At 44.3% G+C, this 16,317-nt stretch overlaps 1 protein-coding gene across 2 annotated transcripts; it reads right to left on the minus strand.

Moving 5' to 3' along the window:
• Positions 1 to 2,058: 2,058 nt before the first annotated feature.
• On the minus strand, positions 2,059 to 16,314 carry KARS1 (lysyl-tRNA synthetase 1). 2 transcript variants are annotated; one of them, XM_006063355.4, is made up of 15 exons: positions 16,177 to 16,314; positions 14,185 to 14,371; positions 12,245 to 12,398; positions 11,072 to 11,237; positions 8,900 to 8,993; positions 8,402 to 8,588; positions 8,190 to 8,315; positions 6,988 to 7,107; positions 5,409 to 5,571; positions 5,128 to 5,301; positions 4,884 to 4,969; positions 4,459 to 4,544; positions 3,739 to 3,865; positions 2,941 to 3,084; positions 2,059 to 2,340 (listed from the first exon to the last, which is right to left on the minus strand). In XM_006063355.4, exons 2-15 carry the CDS (start codon positions 14,328 to 14,330, stop codon positions 2,242 to 2,244), a joined length of 1,872 nt encoding a protein of 623 aa, XP_006063417.3. In that variant the 5' UTR covers positions 14,331 to 14,371; positions 16,177 to 16,314; the 3' UTR covers positions 2,059 to 2,241. The 2 variants fall into 2 exon arrangements, with proteins under 2 accessions (XP_006063417.3, XP_006063418.3); XM_006063356.4 differs by lacking the exon at positions 14,185 to 14,371 and having other exon boundaries at positions 16,177 to 16,313.
• Between the last annotated feature and the right edge of the window lie 3 nt (positions 16,315 to 16,317).

Here is a 16,317-nt window from a genome sequence, read left to right on the forward strand (position 1 = left end):
GCCTTTGTAGTCACTTAGGGGGCGGAGCCAGGTGGGGTCCGATCCGACTTCCGGAGCTGTGCCTATTAGTCAAAGGGGCTCTGGAAGCTGATGGTGTGTGAGAATCGATTCCCAGAGCAGAATGACGTCGTAGCATGAAACACTAGGGTAGATTTTTGTCGAAAACACTGCTATCCAGTAGAAATATAATTTGAGCCAGATATGTAACTTAAAAATTTCTACATTTCAAAAACTCAAAATAGATGAACTTAAACCATGTTTTCGGAGAAGGCAATGGCACCCCACTCCAGTACCCTTGGCCTGGAAAATCCCATGGACGGAGGAGCCTGGTAGGCTACAGTCCATGGGGTCGCTAAGAGTCGGACACGACTGAGCGATTTCACTTTCACTTTCACGCATTGGAGAAGGAAATGGCAACCCACTCCAGTGTTCTTGCCTGGAGAATCCCAGGGACGGGGGAGCCTGGTGGGCTTCCATCTATGGGGTCACACAGAGTCGGACAAGACTGAAGTGACTTAGCATAGCATAGCAAACCATGTTTCATTTAACCTAATATGTACAACATATTTCAATGTGTAATCAATATTTAAAAAAAAATATTGAGGTATTTTATATTTTTTCCATACTAAGTTTTAGAAGTCTGGTTTGTGTATTACACCCACAGTACGTCTCAATTCTGACCAGCTACATTTCAAATGTGCAATAGCCGCATGTGGCTCATGGCTTATTTATTAACAGTTCAGGTCTAAAACGTTCATATTGTAATACGTAGTATTACTAGTAATATGTAGTAATACATAGTATAGCTGTCTGGATAGTTCAGGAGTCTGTACCATTTGGCAGTTGTATACCTCAATTCCTAAAGATGAGTATTTACTTTTCATATTACCCCTCCAAGGCTAGAGAAGTGCAGCTTAATTGACCCCCATCTTTCTTTCTAGATCAGAGGAAGGGTAAGTTCCTTACTCCTGCAAAGGTAAGTATCCTGTTCCTCTCTCTAACGTGTTTAATCTGTGACTCTTCTGTTTTTTTTAAAAGATTTCTTGTGGGGGAATCATCTTTCAGGGTTATCTCAAGGATTAGCACTGCCATTCATCTAGTTGCATAAATTGAACAGTTAATCACCTTGTCATTTTCTTTCCCTTCACCCTCGTATTTTAATCCAATATGTAATCTGTTACCAAGTCCTGTTGATCTCTCTCTTGAATTCACCCATTTCTACTTTTATGGCAAAACCCTAGTCCTTTGGACAAACTGCTGTTGTCTTCCTTTTGGATTGCTGTGCTAATCTTGGACTTTACCTTTTTCTGCCCAGCTCCAGTTCTTTTTCACTGAATTGAAAATACGAACACGCCAGATTCACTATTCAACATCCTACTTACTCTTTTCACCTAACATCTAACAAACATGTTTAATATGTCCAAAATCACACTCAACCTTCCTTCTCAAACCTGCCCTTCAAATTTTTTCCATCTCAAGTCAGTGACAACTCTGCTTTCCAGATGGTTAGGCCTAAAACCTTGAAATTATCTGATTCCTCTTCTCACAGCCCACATTGTCAAAGATTCTGACCTCAGGAACACAAGCAAACTCCAATGACTCATAACCATCACCGTCATTTTACACCATCCAAAACTAAGCCATCATGTCTCCTCAGCCTGCAAATGCAGAGGTAACTTTTTCACTCTTGCCATCCACATACTAACTAGAACAGTCTTTGAAAAACACTGCTCATAACCCTCCAATGGCTTCTCATCTAGCTCATGATAAAATACATACTCCTCTGCATGGCTTACAGGTGCCTGCATGATTTGGCCCCTCACTGAGCTTTACTTACTCCTTTGGTCATACCAGACCCCTTTGGAGCTCCTCAAAAATGCAGCCCTCTGGTCTGGACTATGCTTTTCCACTCAGATCTCTGTTTCTAGATTTCTACTTAGATGTCACCTAGAGAAATTTGTGGAATGAGTAAAGTGATATAATCCTAAACATTCATTAGGTCAGTTGTCTGGGAAATAAGATGACATTTCAAAAGTAAAAAGAGCGATGAAACAAGAGTAGAGACAAATGGTTTATTTGGTAACAAGGAGTAAAAAGGAATTCTTGATTCCTCTTCTCGCTTTTGGCAGCTGAAGTGAAATGTGATAGTCAAATAGACAGCAACACACACAGGAATTCCCTCGCAGTCCCTGATTACAGAAATGCAAAAATGCCCGTCACACGACTCGCCATTACTGTTTTTTAGACAGAAGTGCCAGGAGCTGTGCTTTCCAGGATATCCTTGGTGGCTACATTCTCCTTCTTGTCTTCAGGTTTCATGGCAGGAAACAGAAGCACTTCCTACAGGAGAGAGAATGGATTCTGAAGCTAAGAAGCAATTTTTCCCGCCCATCCACCCACTCGGCCCCCCTCCCCCTGTTACTGTTATCACCAAAACCCGGAGATCTGTGTTGTTTCATTTCAGTTTAGTCCCTGTCAGTTACAAACAATGGAAAAGAAGAAATGCACAACTAAAGGATCTCACATGCTGCAACTGAGACCAGAGCCAAATTAATAAATATTAAAAAGAAAATTGTACAGCACTGCCTAGGTCACGATATCAAAAGACGGAATAAACAGAGAGGTTCTCTCCAGATGATTTCTTCATCTGTAAATATGGGGATAGCAACAGTTTCTACATGTCTCAGGTTGACTTAAGTTAAATGAGGTAATGCATGTAGACGGCTCAGTATGTTCCTTGGATCCTTAAGAAATGCAAACAATTGGTGTTTCTTCTGCCTTGGGTAGAAACCCCCCAATTTGTACAATCAGATGCCCTGACCGTCCTCCTGTGAAGTCACAGGTAACCTCTCCGCCTGCCCCTCCTCCCAGCCCAACGCCCTTCCCCCGCGCCTCCGACACTGGCCCACGCAGCGGTGCTCCTTCGGGGCTGCCGCGTACCTTGATGTTATTGGAGTCTGTGAGAAACATGGTGACGCGGTCGATGCCCATGCCCCAGCCCCCCGTGGGGGGCAGTCCGTACTCCAGGGCGGTGCAGAAGGTTTCATCTATGAACATGGCCTCATCATCGCCAGCGGCCTTGGCCTAGAGGACAGAACCACACAGTGACACTGTTCCAGGCTGTGCGCTCTGGCGTCTGCGTGAGCATGTGAAAACTGCCAGAGGCATTTCCATCCCAGTGCTGCTCTGACTCCCAGCACTTGCTGGAAACTGGCTTCCCAGGAACTCCAGGATGGAGCCATTTCTTTCGAAGACCTGAAGGTCAGGACTGATGAACCCTACTCTAGGACATATGCGAACTTCTCTGCCAAATGCAAATACCTCCACTGCCTGGGGCTCTGCGAGTCCAGGGAAGTTGACTTTCAGAGACTGATAATTCCCAACAGTGTCTCTCCCACTGCCTGAACCACCCATCATGGCAGCGCTAGTGTGGGCGGCCTGTGGGTGCTTTGTCTTCCTATCCGCAGGCCACCTCAGTAAATGTACCATCTAAGAAAACGTAACATCCTTGTCAACACAAGCGTCACAGTCGCCCCACAGATCATCACGCCTGACTCCATTTATATAGAAATTCTAGGGCCAAAACTGGTCAAGTTCTCCATCTTGAAATCTGACCTCCTGTGAGGCCTGTGGCTTTCAGCCTTCATTTGTGTTCTCGTCAGCAGGAGTTGCAGGCCAGACACAGACCAGGGTGAAGGCAGGTGTCTTCTGGTGAGCAGGCACACGTTCCCTCCTTACCTTGGCCTGTTCTTCAAAGAGCTGCCGCTGGCGCACAGGGTCGTTCAGCTCAGTGTAGGCATTGCATATTTCCTTCTTCATGACAAACAGCTCAAAGCGCTCAGTCAGACCCTCTTTAGAGCGGTGCCTGGGGACAGGAGACCACCGGGGAGGTTGAATGAACAGAACATGTGGTACAAGCACAAGAACTCCTGAAATCTGGTTGACTCAAAACTGTTACTGTGACCAGAAGCCTGTATGCATCCTCAGCACTGAATCATTTGATACATTACTGAGGACACTTAGAGACAAGGAAGCTTGAATTATCTTACAACAGACCTGTGAGTAGACTGGGACCCCGAACCAAACCCGCCGCACTCATGCCCTGACATACTGACTCCAGGCTGCCTGGGTGACCTGCTCTGGCCGGTGGGACATCAGCAGAGGCTTGGTGTGTGTTTGCACACCAGGATTTATTCTTTCAGAATGATTCCACTTGGAGCCCTGGCTCCGCTGCCAGAGAAGAGGCTCTGAAGGAGGAGAATCCCCTGCAGGGGGATGCAAGGCACGCTGGTCGAATTCCCAGGTGAAAAAGCCACTTGAGCTACCCTCACCAACACCACATAGGGCAGAAAGACAACCCTTGAGCCCACACACTCTTGAGAATAAACTGCTTTATGTTGCTAAGTTCTGAGATTATCATGTAGCAACAGGTAACCGAGACACTGCACTCTGTCTTACCATTTGGCCAGAGGGCTCATTATCTGTGGGTGATCACAGATGAAGGTAGGATTGATGCACGTCACTTCCAGGAACTCCCCGACAAGCTGAAGGAAAAAGCAGAGCACAGCTAGAGCCCTTCTATATGCCATTTTGATTGGCTCAGTTCTGGTGGCAGAGGACTCAACTCCTATCCACACCTGACGCTACAGAGGTTTATCTTAAGCTGCTGAAAGGTTGGTAAGGATTAACTAAGGTAACAAACGTAACTATTTGGCAGAGAGCTTAGCACAGCACGAATTTAAAACCTGTTCTCTCGTTTCTCTCGCTAGAGCTTTCCTGTGAAGCCAGGGAAGTTAATTCTCTGCGGTGGCGTTCTCCTTCACAAGGGGCAGGGTGCATTTCCAGTGGATGTGGGCATCTACTGCCAGTGCCCGGCCTCTCACCTTATCAAGGAGCCTGGCGGTGGTCCGGGGTGGAGGGCACTCGACATCTTTTGCCACACAGATATCATCAAGGATTCTGCGAGTTTCTGTAATACAAACATACAAGTTGGGACAGAAGACATCACACCATCACAATACCACCCCAATATAAGGAGAATTACATGGGGAATTCTACTCCTGATCTAATCTAATTCAGAGCTGAACAAGAGGAGGGCCCTACAACTGGAGGAGGGCATCACTTTACCTTCAGTTTCGAAGAGGTTCGTTTCTGGCAGTTTCATGCCCAGGGCTTTCTCAAGCTCTTCTACCATGCTGATTTTCCGGAAGGGTGGGGTGAAGTCAATCTCACAGGCTTGGCCTTCTGGGCCATCTGGATGGTAGGTGACCTTGTAACTGCCTGTAATGTGTTTCACCATCCCTGGGAAACAAATGTGTCATTTAGAGGACCAACAGGAAGTCCAATCAAAGGCAGCACACCAGGCCTCCAGACACGTGGGAAAGACAAAGGGAGCAGGAGGGGGTCACCTGAAATCATCTTCTCTGTGATTTCCATAAGATCATGATAGTCGGCATAGGCCATGTAGAATTCACAGGTGGTGAACTCAGGATTGTGAGTCAAATCAATTCCTTCATTCCGGAACTGGCGTCCAATTTCATAAACCCGGTCGATGCCACCAACCACCAGCATCTAGTAACACATGGCCATGGTCATGGTCACAGCAGCTAATCTTGTCTGGCTGGGGAAAGTTTCTGTCTACAGAAGTTGTAACTTGGTTACAACAGCTCAAGCCATGCTTTCAGGTCTCTGCCCAAATGCTGAATGCCCTACTCTCTTTAGGTCTTTGTGGATAATTGTAGTTCACTCTGGCTGCCCAGGAACACTGAATACTCTTCCTTTGGGGTGTCCCCCATCTTGTGTGAACTTCTACAAGCCTCTTGGGGGTCAGGGTGCAGACACATGACCCAAGCTCCCCAGTCAGACCCATCTGTGAGACTTCCACATGCAAAGAGGATGCAGATACAGCACAGAATCTCCTCTGGTGAAGGGGCCAGAGGTATCTGGCTTATAAAGGTAGTAATGGTAGAGGTCCTAATGGCAACGACCTGTGCCTCGTGCCATGTTTATGAGCTGTGGTAAGTTCCCAAATGGAAGATACTGGGTTCTTCACGGGGACAGCCCTTTGATATGATTCAGAACCATTCCTAATTGTGTGGTCTCCAAGCCCGATTCTCTGATCCTCCTGGAAATTGTGAACTTCCTTGTATATTTGGATACATTTTTCTTTTACTTAAATACTGTACAGTTTTTTGTTTGCAACTAATGACATAGTCTTTGATATTTATTCTGGTGATTTAAGGATATTTCCAACTTTCAGGCAGAGATTCAACTCATTCTTCAACAAAAGACTAAAATCAGATTTAATATAAGAATTATAAACTTAAAAAGTATTATGGGAAACAAAGTAGGTTAGGAAGATCTGTCCATCTAGGAAAGACACTCCCTTTGCCCTTAGAGAAGGCTCTACCGATCCTATAGATAAATTCCAGAAATTTAACACTCGCAAACCTGACATTAGAACACTTCTGTTGTTCTACCCTCACTGTTCCTCTTATTTCTGACCATCTGTCTAGCCAATGTTTTTCAGCCTTCTGCTTCTCTAAGGACACAGGGCATCTTTTATTGATTACCTTATGGTAGAGTTCCGGAGCAATTCTCATATATAAATTCATGTCCAGCTCATTGTGGTAGGTGATAAAAGGCTTGGCCACAGCTCCCCCTGGGATGATGTTCATCATGGGAGTTTCAATCTAAAAGAGAGGGGAAGACGTTTAGTTCACAGACAGAGCTCCTCTAGTTTGAGGGGATGGCTCATGGTTTGACTGGGATAGTCTGTTATATCCCAAGTAAAAGATAAGTTCAATAGTAATGTGCAGATGCTTGGCAAAAAAGTAGAGCTAGCTCGATTCTCTAATATAGTGTCTCTTTCTATTAATACCAAACACCATTAACACAGTATGGTAAACTTTCACAAGCTGTCAGTGGGACTCTGAATGGGTATGCCCTTTCTTGAGTTCAATTTGCAGTATTTATTAAAAATGTAACCTTATGGTAGAGTTCCGGAGCAATTCTCATATATAAATTCATGTCCAGCTCATTGTGGTAGGTGATAAAAGGCTTGGCCACAGCTCCCCCTGGGATGATGTTCATCATGGGAGTTTCAATCTAGCTCCTCTAGTTTGAGGGGATGGCTCATGGTTTGACTGGGATAGTCTGTAATATCCCAAGTAAAAGATAAGTTCAATAGTAATGTGCAGATGCTTGGCAAAAAAGTAGAGCTAGCTCGATTCTCTAATATAGTGTCTCTTTCTATTAACACCAAACACCATTAACACAGTATGGTAAACTTTCACAAGCTGTCAGTGGGACTCTAAATGGGTATGCCCTTTCTTGAGTTCAATTTGCAGTATTTATTAAAAATGTAACGGCTTATATCCTTTGACGTAAATCCAGCATACAGAAACACTTGTACAGGTGCACAAAGATGTTCACTAAAATATTATCAAAGAAAATCAGAAACTTAAACTACCAACAGAGGAAATAAAGTATCAAAAAGGAACATAAACACACACACACACACACACACGCACACGGACATGCAAAGGGTCCTAGAATATGTTGGGGGGTGGAGAGGTCCATTATAATATATACAATATGACTTCATTTATGTTTAAAACAAAGAGTAAAACCCTTCTAAAACATTTACACAGGTACCCCATCTGCAACATGCATCGGTATGTATATAAATATACACAGTAAATGGCGAGGAAGGATACATATTCAAATGCACGTTTGGAGAGGGAAATTAGTTGGGAAAAAAATGAAAGGGGACTTTCAGTTTTGCTTCTACTTACTTCTTTATTGTCTGAATTTGTTTTATGGTAACATGTACTCATATTTCTCATACAATTAGAAAATATTGAAATTTTGTTCTAAAATTCTCCCTAAACAACATCTTTCAGTTTAAAGAAGTTGAATATAAATTAAGAAAATACTTTTAATTCTACAAAAAAGCAAAACAAGTTGGCAACATATTGAACATGGCATCATTAACATGTGGCTGGCCCTCTACTGTATTCATTATCTTTGCAGTCCTGTCCTACCTTCCAAATGAGGGCAAGAAAGAGGACTTTTCATTGAGCATGAAGCATACTGACACAGGATGTGCCCGTGGGGAAGGGACGGGAAGGAAGAATAAGAGGCAGGCACTACAAAGCAGCTCATGTCAGGTAAGAACTTTCCATCACCTCTAGGAATCCCAATTCATCCAAGAAACTTCTTATATACGTGATGATCTTAGAGCGGATGATAAACTTCTGCCTCACAAAGTCATTCAGAATCAAGTCCAAGTATCTCTGACGATACCGTGTTTCCTAAATGAGAAGGAATAGAGAGGAATCACTGATGTGTTCTCTTCAATGGTATGGTAAACCAGAGCCAGAAGGCCACAAGAATTCACCTTGTCTTTGAGGCCGAAGTGAAGATGAGGTAACATGTGCAGGCAAGGAGACAGCAGTGTGATTTCATAGGGGATGATGCTTAGCTCGCCCTTCTTGGTTTTCCCAGGATTGCCCTGGACTCCAATTATGTCTCCCCGGCGCAGTTTGTTGTTAATACGAATAAATTCTTCTTCAGATTTGTAATTCCTGAATGAATGGAAAATTTAACTCAGTATACAATATCCCAAATTAAAACTGACCTCTGGTTTACTTTAGAACCCTTGCTAAACTGTTACTGTGAATCTAAGACTCCTAGATTCAAGGTCAAATGTTTGTCACACAACCCAAGAACAGGCATCAATCTCTAGGTGACCAGAGGGCTATTTTATTTTCCCAACCTTACACCATTCCCTTTAACTTTTATTTCCAACAAGAAAAGAAGACCACATGGACTTTGTTCTCTGTCATGTTGCTCTGGGCCAATCTAGAAAGGCCTGTAAATGGATATTTCTATATACCTGGAATTGGCCATGACTTGCAACTTGACCCCCTCTCCTCGAAGGTCATAGAAGATGAGCTTTCCTCCAGAAGCTCTTTTGGCATGGATCCTACCTAGAGAAAGAACAGCAAAAATACTGACAGAAGCTATTTCATGGTATCAGTGCCAAAAAAGTTCCCTCTGCATTTTTCACATCCAGGCAGAACATAAACTAGAGCAATTTGATTGTAGCCTGAGGCCTAAGCCCTGCCCTTTTCTACAGGACAAAGTTGGCTTCCCATTCAAACCAGTTAAAGAATGTGTAGGAAGATCTAGTTTTTAAAGGTGCTCAATGGATTCCCGGAATGTTGGCGGCAGTGTTGTTTTTGGATCTTCCTAAATCCCCACATAGAAAGAGAAAGCACAACTAGATAGGGAAGGGCAAAAAGTCACGGACAAAATTTACAGCAAAATCACGTGGGAAGACATTCCAAGAATCCCCAAATACAAGCACGGGTAAAAACCACCAAGGGCCCCAACAGGAAAAAGCGATGGGAATCAATGGGGTCTCTGACAGGTCTGAGAACTGGAAGTCTCCCCAAAACCACAGGTATTCACTGGAAAATGTGGCAGGGCTAAGCACTGCAGCTCACGGCCATGTGAGCGAGTGCGGTGGGCTGCACCAAGGCCTAGGGGATGAAGCCTTTAGTGGGGCCCCAGGAACTCTCTAAACTCAAGGCCAGGGATCTCTCCTGGGACAAGGCCCCACAAAACTGAACAAGACCGAGAAAACAGAGAAGAGACTGAAAATCCCAGAAAGCAAGTTGCTGTATTTCTGAATGCTTCACAAAAAAAAACAGATGAGAGACCTCAGTGAAACTAGAAAAGCGATCTGAAACAAGCTCCCCGCCCCGCCCTTAAAAAAGAAATTTATTTATTTGGCTCTGTCGGGTCTTAGCTGCTGCATGCGGGGTCTTTAGTTGCAACATGTGGGACCCAACCAGGGACTGAACCTGGGCCTCCTGTGTTGGGAGCAGAGTCTTAGCCACTGGATCACCCAGGGAAGTTCCCTGAGCTTCCTTTTAATATTCAGGGGGAAAAAAAAAAAAAATCTCACATTTAAAAGAAAAAAACAAAACATCACAGCAGAGCTCTCTTGCCTGCTCATGTTTATCTCTTATAAGCATCTTATATTAATAAATCTATTTCTTGCCTATCAATTAAAAAAAAAGCAAGGTCAAATACCAATATTAAATTTAGAAACAGAGTAACAAGAATAACATCTCCACAGACAATGAAAGCACTTGAGAAAGACATGCTCAGGAAAAAGCAAAAAATTCTATTTCACAACCTGAAAGACATTTGAATATGATACAAAATATGAAAGAACACAAATCAGAGTTAGAAAAACTAAGAAATGAGATGGCATGAAAAAATTAGAAAATAAAGTAAAAAAAACCATCTCAGAAATGAAGCCTAAATTAGAAGGAAATAAGAGTGAATAAATACAACACGTAATGCCTTAAAACAATCTGGAAAGGAGGATAAAATTTAAAAATCAAAGTATAAAAAAGATAAAAAAAGAAATTTGAGAAAAAGTGTCAAAAACAAATAATGAAAAAAAGCAAAGATAAAACATATTTGGGGGGCATTTAAGTATTGGCATGGGTTCTCTTTAGGTGGTGGGATTATGGGTAATTAAACTTTTCTCTCTTTGCCTCTCTGTTTCAACATTCTAAATTTTCTACAACTGGTAGTTTTATATAGAAATATTTTGGGGGGTATACATGAAAGACAAGATTTAATTATTTTTTGAATTAAGGAGAAGATCCTACACAAAATAAGAGTGCTCTAGAAATATAGCCTAGTGTACAGCAGTCTAGGGACACAGATCCGAATTTTTAGGAGCTTTATTAGGGCATGGTTCCCACTGGCGGGATAAAGTCTCATAAAGGACTATGAAAAGTAGCAGCACCAGGTCAGGGGTCCCCCACAAAGAAAGCCCTTTCCTCTGCAGCCTTGATGCTGGAATGTGGCCTCATGCCTTACAGCTGCTCTACTGTCTGTGAACAGACATATTAGCACCATCTCTAGGGATGAAGTCTCAGACACAAGCTCCTCACGAGCAAGACCACCCCAGACCTTCCTTTGTGCAACTGCAGAGGTCTGCCTGCTGTTGGGAGCCCAGCAAACTGCCAGGGAGTCTTCCTACCTGCCACCTTTAAGGTGATGTCAGTCAGGTGGTCCCCAGGCTGCAGGTGACTGTATTCTTGGATGAAGTGAGTGAGCGAGATGTCCACATGGAACTTGTGTGGGTATGGATCTTCCCCATTGACCTTCAGCTGGTGGATTGCTTGGCTTCGGATTTTGAAGTATTGCTGTTAAAAAAACAAAAACAAAAGAGCTTCTGAAGTTGAGCCCGGTCAGACCAGTGCCGGTCTAGGGGAGTTCAGTATTCTGCCTCAGAGGGGCCCCAAAACAGTGAGATTTCTTTAACCAAGCTCTCCCCAGCCTTGAAATCAAGGATTGGCTATGGAGTGAGATTTGCACTTAAATATGCAGGGTGGCCAGATAAATAGCTGGGAATAAAGACTAGAATTCCAAAATGCAAGATGTGACAAAAAGAAAAACCCCATTTCTGTCTAAGTTTCTTTTTTTGGCGGGGCGGGGGGGTGATGGTGGGGCGGTCCCCAGCAGTGGAAGCTCAGGGACCTAACCACTGGACTGCCAGGGAATTCACTAAAACAGAAAGTTTAATTGGTGTAGGTGGCCTGGTTACCACTTCTGGAGACATATCTGCCTGAGTCACTTCTCCTACTTTCCTATCCGTGGTCACACACCAGACTTTTCCCCAAGGCACGCCCATGGGCCTGGAAGTATGAAAAAACAGAATATTCTGTATCAGGGGTTAGCAAACATTTTCTGATGCAACTACTCAAGGTTGTAGTGTGAAAGCAGCCTTAAGACATGTAAACAAATGGGCATGGCTGTGTTTCAACACAATTTTACTTACAGAACTAGGGAGGAGTGACAGGGATGGTGGTGGCTTTGGCCTGTGGGCCAATCTCTCAGCTAAAATAAACCCCCCAGGCCACCTGTAGGGAGAGATTTTCTTTAGGGTTGCTATAAGGTCCAGCTAACTCCAAGGAGTATCAACCACTGGATTCTCTCAAATGTTAAGCGAGAAGACAAGAAAGATGCACAGGGCCTGTGCCTTCAACCAGATGGAGTGGTGGGCCCCCCTCAGCAGTCTCAGTGCCTGTCCCAGTTCCTGTTTATCCTGCCAGTCACTGGTCCCTCCTACTATCTCTTCCTGGGGAATCTGCCCTAAGTCTCATCAGAAGCTGCCCCAAGCCCAGGGAGGGCAGTGGTCCTGAGAACTCACATTTGGGTCCAAGCTCTCCTCCTCCGCAGCCACGCCATCTTCAGCACTGTGATTGCTGGCGGCAGCCTGACTCAGCTGTTTCTCACTGAGCTCCTTCTGCTTGGCCTCCTTCTCCGCTATTTTCTTCTCAGCTTTCAGGCGTCTCTTTAGCTCACTGTCAGGAAGATGAAAGTGTTCAATGTAACAGGTGCCTGAAGAGTCCCCTATGTTCTGCCCCGTCACCAATTACCAAAAATATCAAATGCCCAGAGAAACACACTTGTCCAGTTTCACACCCCCACGGTTATCTCTTAGCTACTAAACTGTATACATGAAATAGAAGAAAAAATAAACTTAGAATAAAGATGTGAAAGATCTTTTTCTCAGTCTCTATTTTCCAGTCGGAGGTCCTTGGCATTAGCGCCCATCTAAAATCAAGATCCATAAGGACAAAGAAAACCCTACATATATTAGTTTATAGTTAGGATAGGAAAAAATGCTTTACAGAAAATCAGCAAGATTTCCTCAGGCTAATTAGTCTTGGGAGCTCCTTGAGGCCAGGGACTGAGTTGTTCGGTATCCTCTGGAGAACATGAAGTTCTGAGACCAGTGGATTTGATGTGTGATAAGGTGAAAGCCCTAGCTTTGTCATCTCTCTCCCCTCCCACAAGGAGTGGATTAGCCTGGGGTGGGGTGACGAAGTCCAGGGAGACACTCCTCTGACAATCTCTCCCCCAGCATTGATCAATGCATTGACCGTGACCCTCAGCATTACTGGCCTCACTTTCCCCAGAGGAGCTGGACTTTGACAACAAATTGGGTAGATAGTGTACAAAGCAGCATGGTGTAGGGGATAATACACCATCTTTGGAGCCAGACTGTCTGGGACTAAAACCTGACTTGGTGTGCTTAAGCAAGTTACTCAATTACTCAAGTTATTCCTTTAAAATAATAGACACCTTCCTCCCTAAATGTTCTGAGGACTGAAATATACACAAAGAGATAACCCCCATGCCTAGCATCTAACTGCATTCTTCAATTAAGCATGCAAATGTGAACTACTCTAGGTATTCCCCCACTATCTTCACACCCGGCCTCAAGGACAAATATTTTACAGATGTGGATTAAATTTCTGGTCAAATCTCTCACTATCCAAACTTTTAATACTTGTTACCTGAGACTCAGAAACCAAACAGATTTGGGCAGAGAGGGATACCCTCATTGTTCTTTCAAGCCACCAATGTTAAATGAATATCCTATAATAATGAACCATGGCAAATGATCCCTAGTCATGCTTGCTACTGTTTGGTTTCAGGGCACATTCTTAATCATATACGAGTTTAGAATAACTCAATTAAAAAATGGAGATTTGAAATGACCATCTTTTAAGTAAGAAAACTGACTCTGAGGGTCGCAAAGTAAGTGTCTCTGGGTATAATCTGTTTTGTATCAGTTGTGAAGTCGCCTCTCCAGAACAATATGCTAGATTTATTGTGCTGTCATTCAGTCAGAAGCATCTAAGCCTATTTGGTTCTTCCTAGCATTAACATAATAGGCCTGTTTACCAGTTTTTGCCATTTAAATCAGTAAAAAAGGATCATCCAAAAAGGTTCTAGGAATAAGAACTAAGACTACTAACCAAATTAATCTCAGAAGCAAAGAAATTCCAGGAAGATAGGGAAGGGAAAATAATCTGTGTTACAAATTCTTCTTTATTCATATAAGCGTTTTGGTCTCAGCACTGTTCTAACATAAGACCTAAACGTCATCTCAAGAATTTATGGAATGAGAATTTGAATTTATTAAAGAGAAACTGAGAAAGGACTATTGGTTTGGGTAGTAGGTAGCAGGGCTGTTTACTTGGCAACAAGTCCAAAACTCAGCCAGAGGCTTTACAGATAAGAAACTAATTAAGAAGGACTTTTGCTCCTAGAGCAATAAAGAAGGTAAAGGGCACCAACCTTCTTTTATCAGAAAGTGGCTTGTCCTTGTGAATCGTTGTGAAAGGCGCAAGTTGACACAGGCGCAGCTCCCTCTGCCCCCACTGTGCCCAGGAGGTTTGGCGCAGGGACCCCCTAACAAGCCTTGCAGCGGCTTGCACCAACATGGCAGAATACCCTGGAACCACCTAAGAATGATCACCACCACCTAACAGGAAACAGAGATGTGGTGTCAGATGGGACAGGCAGTACAATATACCCCCAGCCAGCACTCCAACTTGGGTTGGGGGAGAAGGGGAGGTTACACCACCTTTTAGTGTCCCATTTTATGCAAGACCCTCTCAACTGACAGCAGCTGTCTTAACACTCACTGTGCCACACATGTAACTGACAATGTTCTCAGCCCTGGCTATGGTAAGATGATGCTTATCTGGGGTCACAAGTCAAAAATAAGTCAATCAATGGTGTACAGGTAGAAATGATCACAACATTCTAGAAAATAGGAGACAGGACATGAGGCAGTGTTTCTCAAGTTCCTGATATGCAGCTTCTCTCCTGCAGATGAGACACCTAGCTCCAAAGATGGCAACGTGAAGCATACAAAACGTCACCATCAACTTCCCACTCTAGACGAAGCTAAAAATAAGCCGCAAAGGCACCTGAGTCAAAGACAAGACTTGTTTGGGGCTCTAGGAATGAGAAGGAAAGGAGACTTTCAGGAAGAGTCTTGGACTACATTAACTTTATACATTAACACTGGAATGCAACACAATGACAGAGATCGTGTTCTTCACTGCATTAAAATGAATGAGGCCTTAACTGAGTCACCTGGCAGGCAGCCTGCTTTTAAACTTGGAGACAATAACTGGCATACAGTGGTGCTCACTAAAGCTTCTGACAAAGGAAGTTCCAAGAATAATTAAGACACAGAAGCAAAAAAATGCACTAAGGCAGCCATTAAATGCAAGAATCTAACTTCTCTCCGATGCCCCTGGAAGGATACTATATTTACGTACTATCTGTGGGAGTATTGAGCAATCAGTCCCTCTTATCACCGCCTAGGTTCTATGAAGGACTCCGGTTGAGGAATGCAGTATTAAGAGAATACAAGGGACAATCGGTGAAAGGGCGGCCAATCTTAATTCATTAATATTTACCTTTATACTCCAAGGATTTGGGGTGATTAACAAAGATACTTCCAGCAGTGCTAAGTGCAGCTTGGTGTACTCGGCTAAATAAGACAGTCCATACTGATTCGGAGAAGGCAATGGCACCCCACTCCAGTACTCTTGCCTGGAAAATCCATGGACGGAGGAGCCTGGTAGCTGCAGTCCATGGGGTCGCTAAGAGTCGGACACGACTGAGCGACTTCACTTTCACTTTTTACTTTCATGCATTGGGGAAGGAAATGGCAACCCACTCCAGTATTCTTGCCTGGAGAATCCCAGGGACAGAGGAGCCTAATGGGCTGCTGTCTATGGGGTCGCATAGAGTCGGACACGACTGAAGCGACTTAGCAGCAGCAGCAGCATACTGCTGATTGGTGATTCACTCAATTCTCACAGATCCTCTGACCAACCCATAAAGATAGCTGCACGACAGTTTTAGAATGATCCCTTTAATACAAAAGGTTCAGAATGGCCTTGGCGAGGCCAAGGGAAATCTGAAGGTCCTTCTGAAGAGCTGGTTATTTATCATTTCTCCAACTTCTTTACCGGGGCGTGGCACAATAACGCATTTCTCCGCGAAAAGAGTAAATTTCGTCTTTCTCCGTCGCCGCCCAGTTCTCCGCACTCTCTTTCTCTAGGAGTACGACAGGGAGGAAGGACCCAACCAGCGGGGCCCTCGGGCAGCTTGGGGGATGTAGTTTCGGGACGCAGCGTCTGCGTCCCAACGTGTTCATAACCACGAGAACCGGCAGCAAGGCCCCAGGCACAGCCGTCCCGGCCGGATCCTCGAGGCGCTTCCCAATCCAGACTCTCCGATCGCATAATGACCCGCAGCGGCACTTACCTTTTGCTCAGTTTCGGCTCGCCGCAGTCCACTTTAACTTCAGCGCCCTGCACGTCAGCCATCTTCCCCGAGGGCCGGACCTAAAGAGGACGGGGGGGTCGCGCGGCGACTTCCAGGTCAGGGTCAGAAGCCCCGCCTCTT

This window comes from Bubalus bubalis, chromosome 18 (assembly GCF_019923935.1).
Source record: "Bubalus bubalis isolate 160015118507 breed Murrah chromosome 18, NDDB_SH_1, whole genome shotgun sequence".
Taxonomy (NCBI): domain Eukaryota; kingdom Metazoa; phylum Chordata; class Mammalia; order Artiodactyla; family Bovidae; genus Bubalus; species Bubalus bubalis.